The 21,820-nt window shown below is 41.1% G+C and overlaps 1 protein-coding gene across 3 annotated transcripts in view; it reads left to right on the top strand.

The window, feature by feature from the left end:
• Positions 1-21,820, top strand: part of LOC125466417 (retinoic acid receptor beta) — a 488,627-nt gene that overhangs the window by 398,045 nt on the left and 68,762 nt on the right. For all 3 annotated transcript variants that reach the window (XM_048560882.2, XM_048560893.2, XM_048560908.2), the window contains one exon: positions 11,539-11,699. In XM_048560882.2, the coding sequence (XP_048416839.1) occupies positions 11,539-11,699 (161 nt within the window). The remainder of the gene's footprint in view (positions 1-11,538; positions 11,700-21,820) is intronic.

The following is a 21,820-nucleotide window of genomic DNA, read 5'->3' as shown; positions in this document are numbered from 1 at the left end:
CGATGGAAGTAGTTTTCTTTTCTGATTTGTGGAAAGGCTTAAAGTGAGTTATTATTTTGATCGCAGGAGTCAGGGGTTTGGTCATTCCCAGGCCTTTTCCGTTCATCAGACTCATCAGTAATCTCCCCACAGCCGCCTCATCTTTGCTGAAGTGGTCAGAGCTGGATCGGCACTGCTGCAGTAGGTAGGCAGACATTTTTCAGTTTTTCTTGCTTCACCCCGTCACCACGTAAAGGTGGCAAGATGGGCTGTGGCTTCCAGGGATCCTGCAGTCAACATTCGTGCTGGGTGATGGCGGAAGTTTCTGTAGATGGTTTTCTGGGACCAGGGTCTGGTGGTAGGCCGCCTCTCCTCCTCCTCTTTCTCATTCCTTCTGAATGGCAGTCATGAACATAGGATAATATTCTTCTCACTTTCTCCCCTGCTGCTGAACTGATGTCAGTGGGAGCTCAGAGGAAGCATGAACAAAGTGTTCGCTGCTTTTCTACTGAAGATGAGGCAGCTGAGTAGGTGTTACACTGTGGCAATTCAGTCGCACTGGGCCAAATGTTACATTTTCTTGGCTAAGTCTGAGTTTTGTCGTGTCTTTTGGAGGATAGTTACTGAAGGACCGAGTGAGATTTTCTGGCCGTACCTGACCAAACTGGCCTCATCCATCACTACTGGGTCTCTCACATCTCGTTTCCACCCTATCATATCACGCACCATTCCTGGGACAACTTGCCACTCTGCAGATACAGAGTTCTCCCCGCCATCCTCTGCACTTGTGCCATCTTTATCAACCCCTTGAGCACTTGGACAAGCACTGCTAGTCCGCAGCTTCCCTGCACAATTGCTGACACTAGCCCCAGACGTGGCAGACTTGGGGATATTGATGGCCTGCCATGTGGGACAGATCCTGGAGCCTGATGCAGGCCTGTTTCCCCCAGGACCATGTCACCCTGGTCTGAGGCTGTCACCCAGATTAAAGCACTTGCAGCCATCTGGTGGAATACCCAGGTTTGTAGAAAGATGACCATTGCTGTTCCCCAGTCTACCAGCGTTAGTACCATCATTTTCTCACCAATACCTCATACCCACTGAATTTCTGACACTGTGCCCACCTCCCATTAAGGCTCATGCTCTCCTTCTCTCAAAATTGCTTGCTATCATCGCTGTCATCCACCCCAACCCCTGGCAGCATTTATCCTGCATGCCCTCTGTGTTGCCTACTCACTCAACCGGGACACCACTTGCACCAGCTGTAACCACCCATTTTCATCTCCCTTAACACCGGCCCCTCTCTCATTCCAGGAGATAATCAGACCACTGTAGAGCAGGAAGTGTTAAGTGAGGTGCTGCGCTGCCCAACGTTCAGGTTCTCACCCTGATCCTGACTTGCATTGCCCTGAGAGGGGCCTGGCCTCATATCAGAGGCAACATGTGACTTACTGTGCCAGGATTCTTTGACTAAAAGCTCTCCTCCTTGATTTGGCTGAGGGCTGTTGATAACAATGCCAAGCTTCCTGGTTTTGTGTTTGTCCTGAACAAGACAAGGTAGAAGTATTATGAGCACATTATTTCTGGCTGATGGGGCAAAATGAGGCAATGCAAGGCCGGAATGCTATGAGCATCCAGCTTGGCGCAGAGTGAGTGAGCTCCGAGATACTACGTGGCCCAGTCCCTGAGCTGGGTGTGTGTCCATGAGCGCACAGTGTCCTAGCTTCTGCATTACATGATAGTAGCCAGTGCGGCCCAGGGAGTAGCGTTAAAGTGAGGAAACATCCTGGATCAGAGATGGACCAATATGGTTCTTAGATGCTGTCACATGTTAAATGCCAGTGTCTATGTACCTGGGTACAGGTGGCCAGTGCCCGTGGGGCGTGTCAAGTTTCCAACATGATTGGCAAGAGCTGAGCTGACTCCACCGCCTACAGACTCCAGGCTCCTTGTTGAGTTTTCCCAATGCCGAGCTTGTTAATTGGTAACTCATCACTGCTTGGCAAGAATCCCCCAACCCGCCACTTATAAGAAGTGTAAAATAAGGCCCAGGTTGTTCAAGCTGTTGAGATAGGCCTTGTTGCCCTCATCACATGATACTGCCACCCATCTCCCCATTGCCCACGTCACTCAGACAGTGACAAGATTCTGCCCATTGCTATTGCTGAGGCTCCAAATGTATTTGCATCAAACCTTATCCCTTCTGTTTCCCCTTTTTTGTGACATCCGATAAGTGGAACTCGTTATCTCCACCAGTCTGTTCTGCTCCTGCGATTTTTGAAGTTTTAAAAGCCGAGTTTAATGTGACCTGATGAGTCCTTTCCCAATTCATCTCACCCTTTTCTTTAACACTTGGTATTTTGCACCATGCTCCATGGCGGTGGCTGCTCAACTGTACAAAGAATGACAAAGGAGGGATAAAGATCACGGTGTCTGGGAAGTTACTCTCGAAGGGCACCTTCAGAGTTCTCAGAACCCGTTTGCAAATGTTTAACTTTATTTTACATTTCATGCCCAAACACAACGTGCTACTTTATGCGAATACAAAATCTGCAAGGAGAGGAGTTCCAGGACTGGAGAAGGAGCAAACTGATTCCCGTGTGAATTATCTCTTGTATCTTGGAGTTCTTGGCAACGATTCATAAGACTACAGTAAATAACAATGTGTTTGTGTTCTTCAGACAGTTTAAAGCTGTTGAGCAAAGGAGCCAATGTGTTTGAACGTTAAACAAATCTGTCATCCAATCTTAAAATGTAGGTAAATGTGTCTTTCTTCTGGAAAGGGCATTTTTTCCTTTTTTGCTGAAGTGTGAAGACTTAATGGTGGCTGCAGTAAATTTTCCATGCAACAGATAATTGAAGACTGCAATGAAGATTGGAAATCAGATTCAACCATGATAAACAAACTCCAAACCTCAAGAATGCTTGCAGTTCCAACTCACTAGCAAGGATAAATTAATCTAAAAATTGCACTTCATAACCTTCCCAAGAGGCTTATAACAAAAAGAAAACCAGCATAAGGCAGATATTTAGAATTTTTGCTTCAGATGCTAGGTATTTGCCTTCTTTTCATTAAAATTTTACATGCTTCCTGTTTCACTTTGGAATTTTAAATTGTTCAAGGCAACAACATTTGCGAGGCATCTGGATGGATACATGAGCAGGAAGGAAAACCAAAAGAACTGTGGATGCTGTTAATCAGGGACAAAAACAAGTTGCTGGAAAAGCTCAGCAGGTTTGGCAGCATCGGTGAAGGGAAAAACAACAGTTAACGTTTCGAGTCCGGTGACCCTTCCTCAGAACGGGCTCTGAGGAACAGTCACGGGACCTGAAACGTTAACTCTGTTTTTTCCCTCCACATGAATAGGAAGGGTTTAGAGAGATATGGGCCAAAAGCTGGCAAATGGGACAAGATTAATTTAGGATACCTGGTTGGTATGAAAGCTTGGACAGTTTGCTGTGAATTTGCTCCAAGGGTAAGTTTGCTGGAGTGGGGGAATTTAGAGCAGGACCTCTAACCACTGACTACGCCATGACTCCAACCCATCCCCCCATAAAAAAAGGCAGTAACATGCTTAAAAGGAGCCATCATTTGAGCATGCAAGGCCATTCTGGAGGGAGAGGTAGCCCCTGTCTCAACTGAAAGAGTGAAACCCTCACCCACTAGGGCCCTTTCCTGTGCTTCCAAGCGCAACTGTCAGTAATTGGTGGATTATCAGACCACACTTCACTGCTATCCTTTCGGGGCAGCAAAATAGGCAAGAGGCATCAGACCTCCTTTCCTCTTTAGGACAGTAAAACACAACACATTCTGCTCCCAGACTTCAGGGTGATGCTGGTCACACAAGTACTTTTCCTTGTGTTTTTGTGAAGTCTACATTCTGAAAGAATTTTTGCAGCAGAAATTCTGATTGAACATGCCCTGGCCCGGGATGTTGTTCAAAACAGCATCAGCGATGCACCTGCCTGCTCTCAGGGTGAAATGCATTAGGCACCATTAATATTGTTATTATCGCTGGAATTAACAGCCACTGGAAATATGCAGAGCAAGAGGACTTCTCTACTTAACATACACACTTTCATCCTTGCAAAAGCCGATTTTATTCCCACCTTTCCTCTGTCTCCCAAGTCCATTTACATCTTTCCCAAACTCCTTTTTCCAATCTTTCTAGTCATGTTTCTGCTCCTTCCATAATCCAAAACAACTCCAATTAAAGTCACAATTGGCATCCTGTCTGACGGTTACTATAGGCCTGCTTCCACACTGTTGGGATTCTATTCTGTGATCCATCCTTCTCAACTTTCTTGCAGTCTGTGGAACGGTTACCCACACCATCCTCCTTCACTGACCAACAATCGAGAATCTAACCATCACCCACTGGCATTCAATGGCATTATCATTGCTGATCTTCCCACCGTGAACATCCTGGGGTTACCATTGACCAGAAAGCTAACTGCGGATGCTGGAAATCAGAAACATAAACAAAAACTGGGGAAAATCAGCAGGCCCGGCAGCATCTGTGGAGAGAAACCAGAGTTTCAGGCCTAGTAACTCTTCTTCAGAACTGGTTGTAGCCAAGAAGAGGTTGGTATATGTGCTGAAGTTGGGCTAGAGTTGCGATGGGGCGAAGTGAATGATGGGTTGAGATGGAGCCCAGAGAGAGATAATTGTGGATAAACAAAGGAATGGGTAAAGATCAGCCTGGGGGAATCAGGAGCTGCTAATGGGGACCATGAGGCTAACCGTGCTTTGGTTGTGGTCGCAGCCCATATAATGACGTAGCCTGGTGGGTTGGGGTAAATACATGAGAGAAGGTGCTCAGGCCCTAAAATTATTGAACTCAACATTGAACTTCCAATTGCTGTTTTTGCTCTCTCTCTCTCTCTCTCTCTCTCTCTCTCTCTCTCTCTCTCGGCTTCATTTCCATCTATCATTCACTCCTCTACCCTGCCCCATCAGCAGCATATACATCAACCATTTCCTAGCTGCAGTTGGTTTTGAAGAAGGGTTCTGAGGAACAGTCACGGGACCTGAAACGTTAACTCTGTTTTTTTCCCTCACATGAATAGGAAGGGTTTAGAGAGATATGGGCCAAAAGCTGGCAAATGGGACAAGATTAATTTGGGATACCTGGTTGGGAAGAAAGCTTGGACAGTTTGCTGTGAATTTGCTCCAAGGGTAAGTTTGCACACCGTCCTGACTTGGACATCTATCGCTGTTCCTTCAGTGTCACTGGGACAAGATTCTGGAGGTGCCTTCAATCAGCACCTTCTCAAATGCGAGATAACAAGGTGTGGAGCTGGATGAGTGCAGCAGGCCAAGCAGCGTCAGAGGAGCAGGAAAGCTGACGTTTCAGGCCTCGACCCTCCTTCAGAAAATGCGAGTAGGATCTTGTGAAGAATGTCCATGTCTCAACAACGAATATAGACATTAATGTAGAACTAGTTTATTAAAAGTCTGTCCCAAGATTTTAAGTTCTCTTTTAAATATTGTATTATGCAATGTACTTTTCTAGCTGCTGCTATTTTGGTTTTAGATAATTCTGGTGTTTACAATACTGTGGGTGACAGACCTTAGCTGAACAAACCTTTCTGCTTCTATTGTCTGACACCATGTTGAATGCCACCACAGTACTATCCATCAATGTACCCAGTCAGTGTGAGGTTATAATCTAATCTAATGGCAGAATAATGACAGAATCTTTGGTCTGCTTTGGAATAATCGTGTAGCAGTTGGCGATGATGAACATGAAGAAATCTGGCATTGACAATGTTGTAAGATGCCAAACGTCTGTGTTTTCTTTGAAGAAACTATGTGAAGGGAGTAATGTGCTGAGAACAAAAGTCCATTTCTTTTAAGAAAAAAATCACTCCCCAGTTTTTGCATTCAGACCAGCTTTCAACTGATGTTAATACAAATTGGCTTTTGATTTTGTTAGGTATATAATCAGGAGTGCCAGCATTAAGAAAACAATCTTACTCTCATCCCATCTGGCCACATGCTACCCCCACTTATGAAGGCTAGTGGAGGTAGTGCTTTTGCAAATATTTGTTGGTCTGTAAATATTATATCTCAAAACTAATAAGTACATTTCCACGAAATGTGATGCTCAAGTTTGAAATTGGCCCAAAAAAAAACTGGTTACTTTTTGGTGAAAATCCAGATCCTGCAATTTTTGAAATGATCTACTAACATTGGAAGATAGGATAAATCAATTGTTTTTTTTTAGACTGACAGAGAATATTGATTGTTTTAAAGTGTTGTGGATTGACTCAGAAGCTGTGGAGATGCTTATGATAGCCGTTTATCAAAATGTGAACAGAGTTTTCAGAGCAGGTTGTTCAGTGTGGATTGGCTTGAAGCTTCTTTTTAATTACTTTTTTTAAGCTACGCAGTTACAGAATATCAACCAGGCAGAGAAAAGCTTCAAGGAAATCAGTGTAATTGTAATCATACTGAGTTAACACAACATGGCTGAGGTATATAATAGAGTGCCCGCTTCACTTTGCATTACTTAGGCAGTTGCTTTTGAGCATCACTAAGCAGGAACTGTGGGCCTGTGCTGTTTTAATCTTTCATTTGTTTCCACCAACATTGTGAGTATGTTTGCACCAAGGCAGACAGTGTTTGCATCATGGAAGAATGTCCCATTTACTTCCTTATGGGATTCTGATTGCACTAGTTTGGCTTCATTATTTCCTGTGCTAACTGTATGCATAGCTTCTCGGAGCAAGAATAATAACCACGTTACATTTTGAGATTATACTCAGGCTGTACGGGACATTGGTTAGGTCACTGCTGGAACACTGCGTGCAATTCTGCTCTCAGTGCTATCAGAAGGTTCTGAAACTTGAAAGGGTTCAGAAAAGATCTGCAAGGACTTTGCCAGGGTTGGAGGGTTTGAGCTAAAGGGAGAAGCTGAATAGGCTGGGGCTACTTTCCCAGGAGCATTGGAGGCTAAGGGGTGACCTTATAGAGCCTTATAAAATCATGAGGGGCATGGCAAATGAAACAGGGTGTGGTAAGAAACGGAAGTTGTTTCCGTTAGGCGGGGAGACTAGGACCCGTGGGCACAGCCTTAGAATTAGAGGCGGTCAATTTAGAATGGAAATGAGGAGACATTTCTTCAGCCAGAGAGTGGTGGGCCTGTGGAATTCATTGCCACGGAGCGCAGTGGAGGCTGGGACGTTAAATGTCTTCAAGGCAGAGATTGATAAATTCTTGATCTCGCAAGCAATTAAGAACTACGGGGAGAGTGTGGGTAAGTGGAGTTGAAATGCCCATCAGCCATGATTTAAATGACGAAGTGGACTCGATGGGCCAAATGACCTTACTTCCACTCCTATGTCTTATGGTATTATGGATAGAGTAAATAGACAAGGAGCTTTCCCCGGGGTGGAGAGTCCAAAACTAGAGGGCATAGGTTTAAAGTGAGGGGGGAAAGATTTAAAAGGGGCCTGAGGGGCAGTCTTCAGGCAGAGGGCGGTGCGTATGTGGAATGAGCTGCCAGAGGAAGTGGTGAAAGCTGTTACAATTACAACATTTAAAAGGCATCTGGATGGGTAGATGAATAGTAATGGTTTAAAGAGATATGGGCCAAATGATGGCAAATGGGTCTAGATTTATTTAGGATATCTGGTCGGCTTGGATGAGTTAGACCAAAGGGTCTGTTTCCATGCTGTATATTTCTATGACTATGCATTTATGCCCATTCAGTTTACCAGAGAAAATAAGGTGTTAACAGACTATACAATATCCACTGTCACAAAAGCTGTACACGGGCAATACAAAAATAAGTCCTGCCATTGCTACTTCACAACCTGCCGCTGGAATATGCATAAAAATGTCTGTGAGACCCTTTTTTAAAATTTATTTTCTGGTGCGAGTGTGTAAAACATCCACGCTGCCCTGCAAAACTAACTGTGTTTCAGAACAAATCTGTACATTGACTGTGGTAGGAAATGATTCAGAACTTCACCTGAGGTGAAGTGTTTGAGAAAGTGGGGAACATGGTGAGTTAGATTTTCGATATGCCAGGGACTGTACATGGAACATGATGGAAATGGATCAAGATCACAAATTTGGACCCTGAACCTGGGGCCGCTCTCATTTCCACAGGGATGGGAATGGAGGTGGCGCTGGCTTCATTATGTGGGGTTCTCGAAGACAGCTAGACATTCAAATTCTCAGGTGCCTCTGTTTAAATCCCATTTTGGCTGCACTGAACGCGGACGGTATAGGACAGACCAGGTAAGAGCTGGTATATTTTCACTGCTTTTCTCTTGGATAGCTGGAGGACCCTTTTGGAGAGCTGAGATATCTCTGTGGATGCAAACCAGAACACCTTGGGAGTGGGTTCAGTTATCCTTTGCAGTGGCCAAGTTAGATCAGTTATCCTTTACAAGTGGGAGGGAAACTTCAGGGGGAAAAGGCGCATATTTTTTCAGAGATATCAGGTGCCCTTTAACTGAGGAAAAGATTGTGCATAAAAGATGCAGAAACTGTTTGGGATGAAGAACTGTCAAGAAGTGTCGAACTGTCTAGAACTGTCGAAATGTGCTTTTTCTGTAAATGAGTGAGCATTCCTCAATAGAGTAATATTCAGGAATATAGAGCTTTAAGTGATACATAACTTTTTTTTCCTCCTGTGTGCGTGGGTGTTTCTGGATATTAAGTGAGTTGGTCTGGTTGGTGAAGGGGAAAGGGTGGGGGGTGTGAAAGTGGCATCAAGTTATCATGAGGGTATGAAGGACCATGGAAGAGGTAAAGGGCATAAGGTGGCATGGGTTCGCATAGGTGTGGTATGAGAAGTGTGTGGGGTTGGTGGGTGTGAGGGGAATGTTTTATGTTTTATTCTTTAACTTTAATTTTTAAACACAATGTTGGAGCCCTGAGGCAGGCATCAGAGCGCGGCAGCATTCCCAGGTCACCCGGCCAGACTTCCGATCCAGCCCACCACCTGTCGAGTGCACACAGCCATTTTTAAAGGTTGGGTTCACTGAATTGCAAACCCTCCCGCCTCTGTGCACTGGACACAGCAATGAAAACCAGAGTCAGTAGGTTCATTACTGCTCGATCACTTCTTACACTCAGGTTCAAATCAATGCCAGATACAGCGAAGTTCTTATTCTACATAAAACAACTTTGTACCTCCTCAGCCCAGTTCATGGAGCCTGTATGCTTCTATCCAACATGGCAGTACCCTTTCGGAGCCACTGAGAGAGACCACTAGGGAATTTTTTTTAAATTTGGAAACATAGCGGGAAGTTTTACTACATTCAACTGTGCTACATCGGACTGAAGTACTGGATGTTGAAAGACATTGAGTTGTGTTTTCCAGTACATCCCTCATTATGACAAACACAAAAATGTCAGAAAGGTTAAAAAGATCCAGCCTTTGAAATGAAGAATTGGCTCATGTAATTTTAGAATAATTGGATTTGATTAAGTGTGTGAAACGTGTTTATTTTGTCAATTTAAAAAAAAGTATGATGCAATTACATCATTGACTAGAAAGTGCACGATCAAAAATGATGAATTTTAAGCTCCATTTAGCGTTCATTCCCTAGTGGCCCATTAATGCTTTAAGTCCCTTCACTTTTTTGAAGTGCATTAACTATTATTTATTGATGATGAACCTTTTTTGTATTATTTCTTCAGGGCACATTTTAATGTAAATCAAAAAGGTTTGAAAAGCCATAAACATGTAACATACACTAAGAGCTTAAGTGTGATAATAAATTCACATTTATTATAGACTTAAAATTCTCCCCCTTTGAATTTGTAATGTTCTTCCTCTCTTGACAATTAATCACAGAAGTGAAGTATGATCCAGCCACAAATTGCTCCATAGTTTTAATTAATGGTGCTCCTTTCTTGGCAGTTGAAACAGTATAAAAAAAAAGTCAGTGGTATATGATTGATATAGAATGTTGTACAGTCACCTGACATTGTGGCTTCCTTAGGCTGGACAGCTTTTGATCGAAATCAAAGCCAGACCCTCATTGCAATCAAGGAAGCACTCTGAAATGCTTGCTTATCTGCAGTATTATCAGATTAGGGAGGCTAGGAAATCTGATCTATTGGGAAGTTTCGCTTAAGGAAAATGATAAACATCGCAAAATTCTTATTTTCCTTTGGCAATGAAGTTAAGAACACCTTAAGTTTCCTACAGGCATAAATTGCTTTCAGTTTAAATGCCATAGACAATGCCAAGCAGCCAGCATCTGTCTCTCTCTTGTGGGCAGTTGTCTGGTTTGGTGATTGCAAGATGATTTTGGGGCAGATTGCAATTGAGCAGGCTGCAGGCTCAGAGACATTCATTGACCCAGGAAGAGTTCCTCTGCTTCTCTAGGACCTAGAAAAATAAAAACTCACAATTTGATAATTGTATTGTTGAACATCCAACAGTGGCCTCTGTAAGGATCATGAGTAATACATTTAAATAACCTTATACTTAAAGGTGAGCTGCTCACCATTTACAAGTCTCACCTGAATATGGCATCGAGCAGGCAATAGACTAAGGTAACTCTCCAATTTTAAGGCACTAAATGACAAGTATTGAGTTGAATCTCTTTTCTTTCCTTGCTCATTGTTCCATTCCTTGTCTTGAACCATTAGGTTCATTTTCAAACTATGCTCACTGTGAAATATTAACAATGGTACAATGTAGAAATACAGGAGACCCTCAAGGAACTAAACGCAATTACTGCCTCAGAGATAGTAGGAACTGCAGATGCTGGAGAATCTGAGATAACAAGGTGTAGAGCTGGATGAACACAGCTGGCCGAGGAGCAGGAAAGCTGACGTTTAGGGCCTAGACCCTTCTTCAGAAAAGGTCTAGACCCGAAACGTCAGCCTTCCTGCTCCTCTTATGCTGACTGGCCTGCTGTGTTCATCCCACTCTACATCTTGTTATCTCTGCAATTACTGCCTGTTCACCGCTGACCCCATTCAAAATCTTTGTGTGTCTTTACTAAATGATAAACTGAATCTTATGCAATGTATCTTTATTTGGAAAACAAATAGAAGAAAGAATGCTTCTTGAAGACACTCTCCTTTGTTATTACGGTTATTTATCCTTGTTGCCATTTATCATTTATCAATTTTAACTGCTGCCTTTCTGTTTTCCATTTCTTTTTCACTGATGTATTTGAGCTGTTTTGTGAAATTCGTTCACCAAGCCCTCTGTCAGCAGCCCTCAAATAAGTTACAGGATAGCTTGACATGTGAATGTTGCAATGAAATGCCATGAATTAATATGTTGAGAGCAAGTACAAACAGAGCTCGATCATTTGGTTTTGTGTTTCATAAACACAACATGCCCGCACAAAATATTATAGAGCCTTCCTTTGTTTTAGTCTAAGCTTGCCTTTTATATATGGAGAGCTTATGCAATGTTGTTGCCACTTTGATGCTTCAGAAACTGACTTGTGTCGTGTCCCACAGAAAACAATTGATGGCCAGAAGCAATTATTGCAATTCATAGTGTTTGGTATTTAGAAGGTGCTGCACAAATTGTATAAAAGGTATTTAATTGTGATGTATTCTTCTTCTAGCCGTAAGAAATGACAGAAACAAAAAGAAAAAGGAGACGCCAAAGCAAGAATGTTCAGAAAGTTACACGATGACAGCAGAGTTGGAGGATCTTATTGAGAAGATTCGCAAAGCTCACCAGGAGACCTTCCCTTCTCTTTGCCAGCTGGGGAAATACACTACAGTAAGTACTGGACCATAGATGTTTGGTGCTTTGAACTGTTGATACATCATCCTAATTGAGAAAAGACATTTACATCATAAAGGAAAAGAGAAATACTCCAATTCTTGGAAAGTATGAAATTTAAAAAATGGGAAAAACCCAGCAAGCCAGGCAGCCTTTTTGGAGAGAGAAACAAAAAAAATTAACATTTTAAATTGATGGCTTCTCATCAGAACTTATTAAGGACTTAGCTCGACAGTGACTATGTTAATTTAAGTAAATATTTCAGAGATATTGCTGTAGAGTACAGGAGAACCTAAACCATAACCTGTGGTACAAGTCAGACATTAAAAGGTCGATTGTCTAAACTGGGAGCTTCTAAGTGCATGACCTTTGGGAGTGTGGAGGGCTAATGACTGCAAGAAGTTCAGCATCCATCCTTTATAAGGGCAGCAGGTTCACTAAAGGGGAACATACTTCAAAAAGCCTTGTGCTGGAATTATATTATTACCACTGGTTTGTACAGCACTTTGAAGATTAATTTTTTAAAAAGGATTTTGTCAGCTAATTCTGAATAATGGAATATAATGGAATCCAATATGACAGCCACAAGTTAAAAAGAAGACAATCACTGCTGTTCCCAGCTATTTTAAAGTGCCTACCCACAGTAATTATCTTTATGCTGCTGTGTCACAGTGAGACAGTATCAGTGTCTTGGCAGTCTGACAGTAACAGTGTCATGTAGGCACTTGGTTCTCCTACACACCATTCTGGAGAAAGATATCAACTGGGCAGCACTGTGGTGCTAAGTAGTAGCAGAGAAACATGGAACGTAACTGAAGTATTAAGAGTGATAATAAGTAATAATTGTCTGATGGTGAGCGTCTTCTTATCCCAGATATTACAAAATGGATGCCTACTCTTCGAGAGGGGAGATATCTGTTGTAAACAGTTATAGGTGGCTTTGAATGTGATCAGGAAATATTTCTCCAGCAGTTGTGAGGAATATTTGCAGTTGCTGCTTCCTGACTGCCTGCGGAAATGCCCTATTTGCAAACAAAAGATAGGGCTCATAGCGGTCAACATCGCCTCTGCTAGTAGATGCAAAAGACTAATTGCATTCTGCCAGAAGTGTTGAAACAGGAGTATGAGGTGTTACTGGAACAGTCTGTTCTGAAACTGCACCTGGTACTACATGTGATTAGAAATGATAAGGTAGCATTGTTAATTGCAAGAGGAATTAAATACAGAGTAAGACATTACACTTTGGTTGTATGAGCCATTAGCAAAATTGCATCTGGGATGTTGTGTACAGCTTTGGTCACCTTATTTAAGGACAGATGTAAATGCATTTGTTTGAGATGAGAGAAGGTTTACTGGACTGACACTTGGAAAGTTGGCTTATGAGGAAGGATTGGACAGGCTCGGTTTGTATCTGCCGAAGTTTTAAGAGTAAGAGTCAATTTGGTTGAAACATATAAGATCCTTTGTGGCCTTGAATGGGCTTGGCTGGAAAGCGTGCTTCTTCTTGTGGGAAAGTCTAGAACCAGGGTTCACTGTTTAAAAATAAGTGTTTGTCCATTAAAACAGATTGTAGGGGTTTTATCCTACAGAGCATCATTTGGAATATCTTCACAAAACACAGTGGAAACAGTTTCTGAATTTTTTTTGAGGCTGGGTAGGTAGATTCCTGATAAGAGGGTGAGAGGTTAACATGGGAAGGCAGAAATGTGAAATAATCAGATCAGCCGTGATCTTAATGAATGGCAGTATGAGCTCAAGGGGCTGTGTGGCCTCGTTCTGTTCCTAATTTGTCTGTTCATATCTTTGTGCAGAGGCATCTAGTTCTCATTTGCATGCAGTTTTAAATGCTGGGATCCCAATTGAGCCGAGTTGGTGGCATTTTAAGCACCTAAAATAGTCATCAGTTAGTTAGGCAAACTCCTTATACCCAATCAGCACAGGTATCCGATCTCGTGTTGGCTTGGTCAGATATGGTTTGGTCTTTTTGTTTTAAGATGACCAAAGTGAGAACTGGCCTCAATTCAAACTCGAAGTGAGGTTCCTGCACTCACTTCAGATGCAGACTCCGGCATTTGTTTTGTATTCCAGGAGTTTGCACATCACATGGTTTAAGCGACTTGACCGTGTAGGAGCCTCTGGAGGAAGTGCTTCAAAAACTCAGAAATGTTTTGTGTGGTTAGCAGGGAAAGGACCAGGCTCCCTGGTTCCTGAAAACACCTGCAAGATGCTACAGATCTTTTGCTGGATCCTTTCCTGCTTTATGTTTCATGGGTAGTTGCAGCGGAGGTAACGGGAGCCTCAGCTGTTGGCTTAAGAACAGGCAAGAACTCCACGTCGTCACCTTTTAGGAAGTCCGACCATATCCTGTTCTGCTAAAGCACTTGACAGGCCAGCAGGCCCTGTGTCTGACACCTCAATTGAGTGGAAGCACCAGCAGTGAGGTGCTGCCTGTTGCCTGTATCACATTCTCCTGACCACCACAACCATCATCGGCTTGCAGGCCAGAAGCGAGTGATAGTGGGAGGGTAGGTCTCTGGTTAATGTCCAGGGGGAAGGGGCTGGCAGCAAGGGCCGGAGGGTGGCTCAGTGAACTCTCCTTTCCTAGAAGGCACTTTGAAAGAGGGAATCCTCTTGGAGACTTCAAATTAACACACACAGCAGCCCAGTGTGGCAAGTCCTGCAATCCCTGCTAAGATAATCCCAGCAATGGCGAGAGAAAGCACCTAAGGCCTTATTTACCAAGTTAGAAGCCTCAATTGGCAACAGAATGGACCCTCCATGATCTTTCCTGCTCTCACCTGATGAAATACTCTCCATGCCACCACACTGGCCACAGGGGGTGTCATAAGATTCTGCCCCATATTTCAATTAATGTTTGTGATGGCAGAATAGTGTCAGGAGGTGTCAATGAATTGCATTTATTGTGATGTTCCAAAACTTGGGATATCCTCCATCAGTGAGTAGCATTATAAAGAATATGAGAATTAGCAGTAAGAAATATAATTCTACAGTTCTGTTTTCATATTAAACATTGTAACCATTTCAAAAGAAGGATTTTGTATTGGATATAGACTGGCTATTCACTAATGAATGGTGTCATAGTGCTAAGAGTATTGTGCACTATTGTTAGGATTTGAAGGGTCTTGCAACTCAGTTATAGGCCATTCAGCTCATTGAAGTGGAATCAACTCTTTTGAAAGAACTATCTGTTCAGTTCCTTTCCGCTGCCCTTTCTCCAAACGCTTTCAAATTGTTCTTCTTGAAATGTTAATCTACTTAGCATTCAAAAGCAATGACAGATTGTGCTTTCAAGACTGTTTCTGGTGAAGCATTCTATATCTGAACAGCCTTGTGGACAAAGAAATGTTCCCTTACCTCTTCCTTTCCTTTTCTTAGTAACAATCATAAACTTATGTCTCTGATTCATATATTCAGTCAACAATGAAATAATTTACCCAGTCCCCTAAATCAAAATCTTCCATCATTTTGAAAATATTTCAGCTCTGTTCTTAACCACTATTCTTTCAGTAAGGAGAGCTCAAATGTTCCAGTCTAACTGCATAATTAAAGCTGTTCATTACTGGTGTCATCTTAATCAGTAGTTTCTTTACAGTCTCCAACGTCTATTGTAGAGTATCTAAAAATGGACACAATATTCTAACAACAGCCCAGACCATAATTTATAAGATTTATAGACATTTATTTGCTTTTGAACTCGATGCCTCTATGCATAACAGTCTAAATAGCTTTATTTTCACAAATTTAACAGCTGTATAATTTCATAGGTTTAAATATCAGGCCCATTGACTGTCTCTGTTCTCTGCTCTGAAAATTTTTCATCAGTGTACATTTTCTCCCAATCTTCCTCCAAAACATTTTATCTCCATGAAGTTTCACCTGCTCAATTGATTAATTGCTGCTAAATTTGCAGTTAACTATATTCTTGTTTTTGCTTAGTCTGCAGTTTTGGTGTTGTGTCCCTTATTTTCTAGTACAAATCGAATTTGAACAATGTGCAATAAAACTTTATTCTCTGACTCGCAGTTAACTTTCCAACCATGCTGCTGTATTTCCTCAAGATCATGAAACTTAACTTATCCAACAAACCTCATGTGCAGCGCATTCTGAAAATACATATACTCTACATCCACCGCATTTTCTTTATTCCAATATGTGCCCTTACTTTTTCAAAGGACCATGTGAGAATTTCCAAGTAAAATTTGCCTTTTACAAATCGATTTTGGCAGTCTGGGTTTGACTCGTGTCACTAAGTGGATATTCATTTTATCATACACTGTTATCTGTAGATTTAGATTTTTATTGTCATGTGTACTCAAGTACAAAAGTACAGGAATAGTGTGAAACATGTACAATGTCACCACATCATAACTGCAAGGTAGAAAGAAAGAATGAAGTTGGAGGTTTAAAATTCCAGTATGAAAATTAAGAAATAAAGCTAAAAGTCAAACATTACAGTCTTTTGAAAGTGCTTAGGCATGCTGGGATCACACTGCCTACAGGGGCTCAATCTCTATCTCTTCACCTTGTAGAAGTATATTCACACTAATGTACTAACATATGACATCATCATTAACTTGTATTGATTCTGTGCCTTTATCATAAAAACGTGTTTTAAAGCCCTTCACAGCAGCGTTTTAAAAGTGTCATAGTACGGTAGAGGTCTTTAGTACAGAAGAAGGCCCTTTGGCCCATCAAGTCTGTGCAGGTCAAAAACAAGCACCTAACTATTCTAATCCTATTTTCCAGCATTTGGCCCATAGCCTTGTGACACCAAGCCACAGAAAAAGTATACTGAGATAAGTGACAAAATTTTGGTCAAAAAGGTAAGGTTAGACAGCTGGAAGCAAGTCCAGCAATGCTAGAATAATTAAAATGGGAATGCTCAAGAGGCCAGAGTTAGAGAAGTGCCAAGAGTTCAGGGTGTTGTGGCCTGATGGAGAATTACAGGGACAGGGAGGGGTGGGACTGTCGGAGTATTTGAAAGGGGAATAAGAAGTGTAAAATTGAGGCATTGCTTAATCAGGAGTGAGTGAGTTGTTTCTGGAATTCAGAAACGAAACTGTTATCTTTAATAAACTCAAATGCAAGGAGACTGACTTTTTTTGTGATCAGCAGGATTGGACAAACGCGTAATTTCAATCATTAATTTAATGTGAATAGGCTTTGCTTTACTCCCCATTATAACTTGAGTACAACCGCAGTTCTAAATTCCTTGCTTACCAAAAACAGTACGTTTTCTCTGACGAGTTGCTGTAGTCCCTCGAATAGTTGTAGTAGAGCCAAATACCCCATTCCAGTAATCTCCCCTGAATTAGGCTCATAATGAAAAAGTAACAATGGATAATTCCGGACAATGACTGAATTTGGACTGTGTGCCCTTCTGACAGGTGCAAAGTTACAAGTCCGTCTACACCCTTCACAGGAAATCTGCTTCAATGTCTATACAAAATGGACAAACATATTTTAAAGCATTCAGATCAGAGCTGTTTTGTTTGAAGTCCCCGATTAGACAATTAGACAATACTCTTTCCTTTTTAATGTAAGCATTGTAAAATACTTGTCACATATTATTGTTGTGTGATGTATCCTCGGCATATGTTACTTTTCAGAGATGTGTGGGGTGTTATTGTAATGTAATCCTGTGTTGTTGGACAACCGTAGTACAGCATCATTACATTCTAAAGTGTCTCTTCTTCCTATTCCAAGATGAAAAACAACATGGATAAATTGGCAACAATGATGGTATCAGTTGCCATTGGGATTATGTCCAAAGAAGCACCAAAGCTTGAGGTCCAAATGCTCTGCAAACTCCTGAGTTCCACTTTTGCAGTTTGATGTCCACAAATCCTTTCTACTGTATGTAGCTACTTAATTCACTCTGAGCCATCATAAATTCTTACTTATGATAAACAGGATCTAGTTAACTAAACAGTTTTTATTGATTAATGTTGCTTGGATGTCCTAGTATATAGTAATAGGAAAATCACTTGCACTGCAGTCAAAAGAAACAGATTTAAAACAGAGAGTGTTTACAAGAGCTGAGAATCAGTCAATATCTGTTGAATTTTGTTTGTTTTCTAGATACTTCGATCAGTGCCAATGCTTTATACTATGACCACCTTTATGTTTTGGACATAATTATATTCATGTAATTTATCAAGTCAGGAAATAATTTAAGTTTTACGTACTTGTTATTTAGCTTCATTTTTGTTCTTTGAATTTAGAGAAGTAATCCTGCATATCTTTGGTAGTTAGTACTGGAAAACACTAATGTAATCATTGTCCCGTTAATAAATAAAAATAAATCATTAATGCTCTCCGTTCTTCAATTATCTGTTTATTTAGATGCACACTGTCAGTTTTACACTTTGCTATGCTACCAGCCATTAATTGTACTTTACCATGCGTTCAGTGTTTCATGGTGTTGGCAGAGAGCGTTACAAATTGAACTCTCAATCTAGTCCAAAAAGTTGATAGAACCCACTAAGCAGAAAGTGCTTCCTCATATTGCTTAGGGGAAATTGTGAGACAATCAGCCCAGACCATTCTCACACAGCACTCAGTCTCTGTTTAAAGAACTGCTTGAGTAGTGGCTTAAGAACAGGGCATTTAGCTGCAGAACCAATCAAATTTCTGAGTTTTGGAAGAGCACATAGCGCAACACACATTAAAATAGCCGTGGGGAAATGTAACGTCAGTCTAAATTTTCAGAAATGCTTCAAAGGACCTTAAAACTAAGTTACTTTCAAAAGTCACAATAATCTCAAAAATGCAGTTGGTAATTTAGAGAATAACACAAAAAATTAAGGGGGAGTTACTTAAGTAGTCAATTGCATGTAAAGAAATGAGAAATTCTACATTGTTTTATAGTTGTGTTCAGAGTTCATTGGACAGGATTTTCCTACCACATGTGGAATCTCACATAGAGTTGGGAGGCTTAGATTGTCATACAGGAAGTGTATTATACAGCTAAACACATTAAAAGACATTGTTTGTGATTTTCCGTAGATCGATAGTGATAAATGACAAAATTGCAGGTAGTTCACTCCATGGGAGATCATTTTGACTTGAGTGATATTGTATATCAAGCTTTCAAATTATCTGTCTGATATATAAGTCTCCCGGCATCCAATTCCATTGTTTTCAATGATTAGATATCAACCAAATTCAAAATTATGCAAAGCGTGTTTATTTCTGGGACTTAAATCATTTTTACTATTTACACTCATTAAATGAATACTTCATTGCCCTTAAAGTTACAGCGCCAATTACCTTCAAATCACATGTAATTCCCAATATTTGAGTGAACTGATAACTATCGCCCACAGCTGTTAAAAATATCCAAAATGGCTACTACTCTGAAGTATAATAGTTTTCAAAACAATAACTTAAGTTTAGGAAAACATGGTCCAATCCTATTTCTCCACATATTTGCAATTCTTACTGTTTGTGATGTTATAGTCAATTTATACATGTTCAGGTAGGGTATCGAAGAGTGCCAACTGACTGTCAATAATGAAATCAAAACAGAAAATGCTGGAAATACTCATCAGGTAGCAGCTGTGGAATGTGAAGCACAGTTAATGCTGCAGGTCAAATTTATTCTTACTGTTGATCAATTAAATGCTACATGACATTTTTATTCTTTAACTATTTTCTATTAGTTACATCTTTTATCCTTTTTATTCTTAAACTATTCAAAAAAGTGCCCGATTGTGGCAATTGTTCAAGTTTTCCACTGCATTTTGCGGCATTGTTCACTGTAAAATGCAAATGACAATAAATGACTCATTCATCATTCATTCAGTTGGCACTACTCTCTTCTCTGAATCAGAAAAGAAGAACCCAAAAATTTTAATGAAACTGGTCACTGGACTTTTCTACATAAAAAGCAGAGAGGATGACAGCTGAGTGGCTTATAGAAGGGAGCATCAAAAAAGGGCCAAGCGTGTCTCATAGGGGGCTGTGCCATTGAATATGACTATTTTACTTTGCCCGTTACAAATAAGTGCCCTGATGAAGTTAGGCAAGATAACTGGTTTAATCAAGCTTCCTTCCCTTCTTTAAATGCCATGGACACCAGAGAAAGTATCCACCTTCTGAAATGATTGGCTGTGTGAGTAACCCTTCACACTGTAAAACAGTGAACTGGTTCACCAACCTGATACATTGAAGAACATTTTGTCAACCCACCCAACAGGAATTACTTACACATATAAAGTCCTCTACTGTAACAGAATGTCACCAACAGAAGTACTACACGACTGGCCAGACGTCCCTCTGATGCTAACCTTATCCTAATTCACGTGGCTTTGATACAAGAATAACTTATAAGTAAGACCCACGGGCTCATTTAGGGTATACTAGGCCACTCACATTTTATAAGTTGATGGAGAGCTCTCCATTCAAGTTACGAGAGACTACAATTTAGAGATGTGAGAGATAGCTCAGAGGCCAGAACTAATGCTCTAGAGGTGCGAGTTGAAATCCTACCATGGGAGCTAAGGAATTTAAACTCAATTAACTGAATGAATCTGGAGGATAAACTAATCATTCATTGATAAAAGTTACTGTGCAACTACTGGATTATTGTTTAAAAAAAAAGGCCCAGCTGGTTCACTAAAGTTGTTTAAGGGAGAAAGTGTGCTGTCCTTACTCTCTCTGGCAATTATATATCCCCAGACCCCTAGCAATGTGATTGGCACTGAAATGAGCTCTGAAGGATAGCAGGCCTCTCACAGTTGTATCAAGATGCTCCAGAAAATTTGCGACTGCCTGCTTCATGTAAATAGTTTGGCCTTCGTCATGAAAATGAGGCAATTTCTTACTAACCTTGCAAGTTATTAGAGAGTATAATATAATGCAGTTGTGATCTAACTGTGGGCAAATGTGATCTGTGCAATTTCAGGCCCATTTATGTCTTTCTGAACTTTGTTAAGTTATTTTCACTTCAAGGTCCTTTGCCACAATCTGCTTGATTACTAATCTAAGCTGAGTTGCAGAGCAAAGCAGAAACTGCGCACAGTGTAAGGAAATTTCTGAGATACTCTTCCTGCAGAAAGGCAAATTGAAACTAACACTGGTCAAGCAACCAGGATGGCATGGTGGCTCAGTGGTTAGCACTGCTGCCTCGGGCACCAGGTGAAATTCAACCCCTTGGGCAATCATCTGTGTGGAGTTTGCACATTCTCCGAGTGCCTGCATGGGTTTCCACAGGATGTTCGGGGTTTCCTCCCATACTCCAAAGATGTGCACGTTAGCTGGATTGACCATGTTAAGTTGCCCATGGTGTCCAGGGATGGACAGGCTGGGTGGATTGGCTATGGGAAATGCATGGCTACAGGGATAGGTAAGGAGCTTGGTCTGGTTTCTTCTGGTGTCCTGGTTGATAAGTATCTATGACACAGCACCACCCATTATCTAGCTTGTTGTTTGTGGCATCTTGCCCTATGCAAAGTGACTTTGTCATATTTACCCACATAACAACAAGTAATCGATTGGCTTAGAAGCCATGATGGCCTGAGAATACGATAAATGCATTTTTTTCATTGTGCTTTATTGAAATCTGGACTCTCATGGAGTCTATTTTCTCATCCCAATGAATCTAGTTTCCATTTTCCTCATATTCTAATATCCTTTCTGCAATGCCCCAGTACATAGCACTCATAAATGTGGCTTAATCATTCATATGTTGATAGATTAGACTGATGACAGCGCACAGATTAGAAAGTTAAAAATTAAACATGAGAAAGCCTCTTCTTTTAAAAGCATGGAGTGTATTAGCCAGAAACAGCTTTCCAACTCTGGCATTCCTTCCAACTCAGAATGACGTGGAATTAATGACGAACAGCAAGAACTAGGCTTATGCAATTCAGCATTTAAAACTTTATTTAAAGCCCACAAGCTGAGAATGTGCCACCATTAGAACAAATAAAGGAATGTGACAGCGAAGACAAAGGCCTTGATTTTTTGTGGGTCCATTGACACGCTCCTGATACATTGACCATGAATACAGCAGTGTCACATGATGCACAAACTACCTTTGGTAAGGGCTTGATAAAACTGGAACTTACATTGGTCCATGATCCCAGAGGGAG

This window comes from Stegostoma tigrinum, chromosome 2, assembly GCF_030684315.1.
Source record: "Stegostoma tigrinum isolate sSteTig4 chromosome 2, sSteTig4.hap1, whole genome shotgun sequence".
Lineage (NCBI taxonomy): Eukaryota > Metazoa > Chordata > Chondrichthyes > Orectolobiformes > Stegostomatidae > Stegostoma > Stegostoma tigrinum.
The sequence above is the reverse complement of the archived record's forward strand: the minus strand, read 5'-3'. Positions and strand labels throughout refer to the sequence as shown.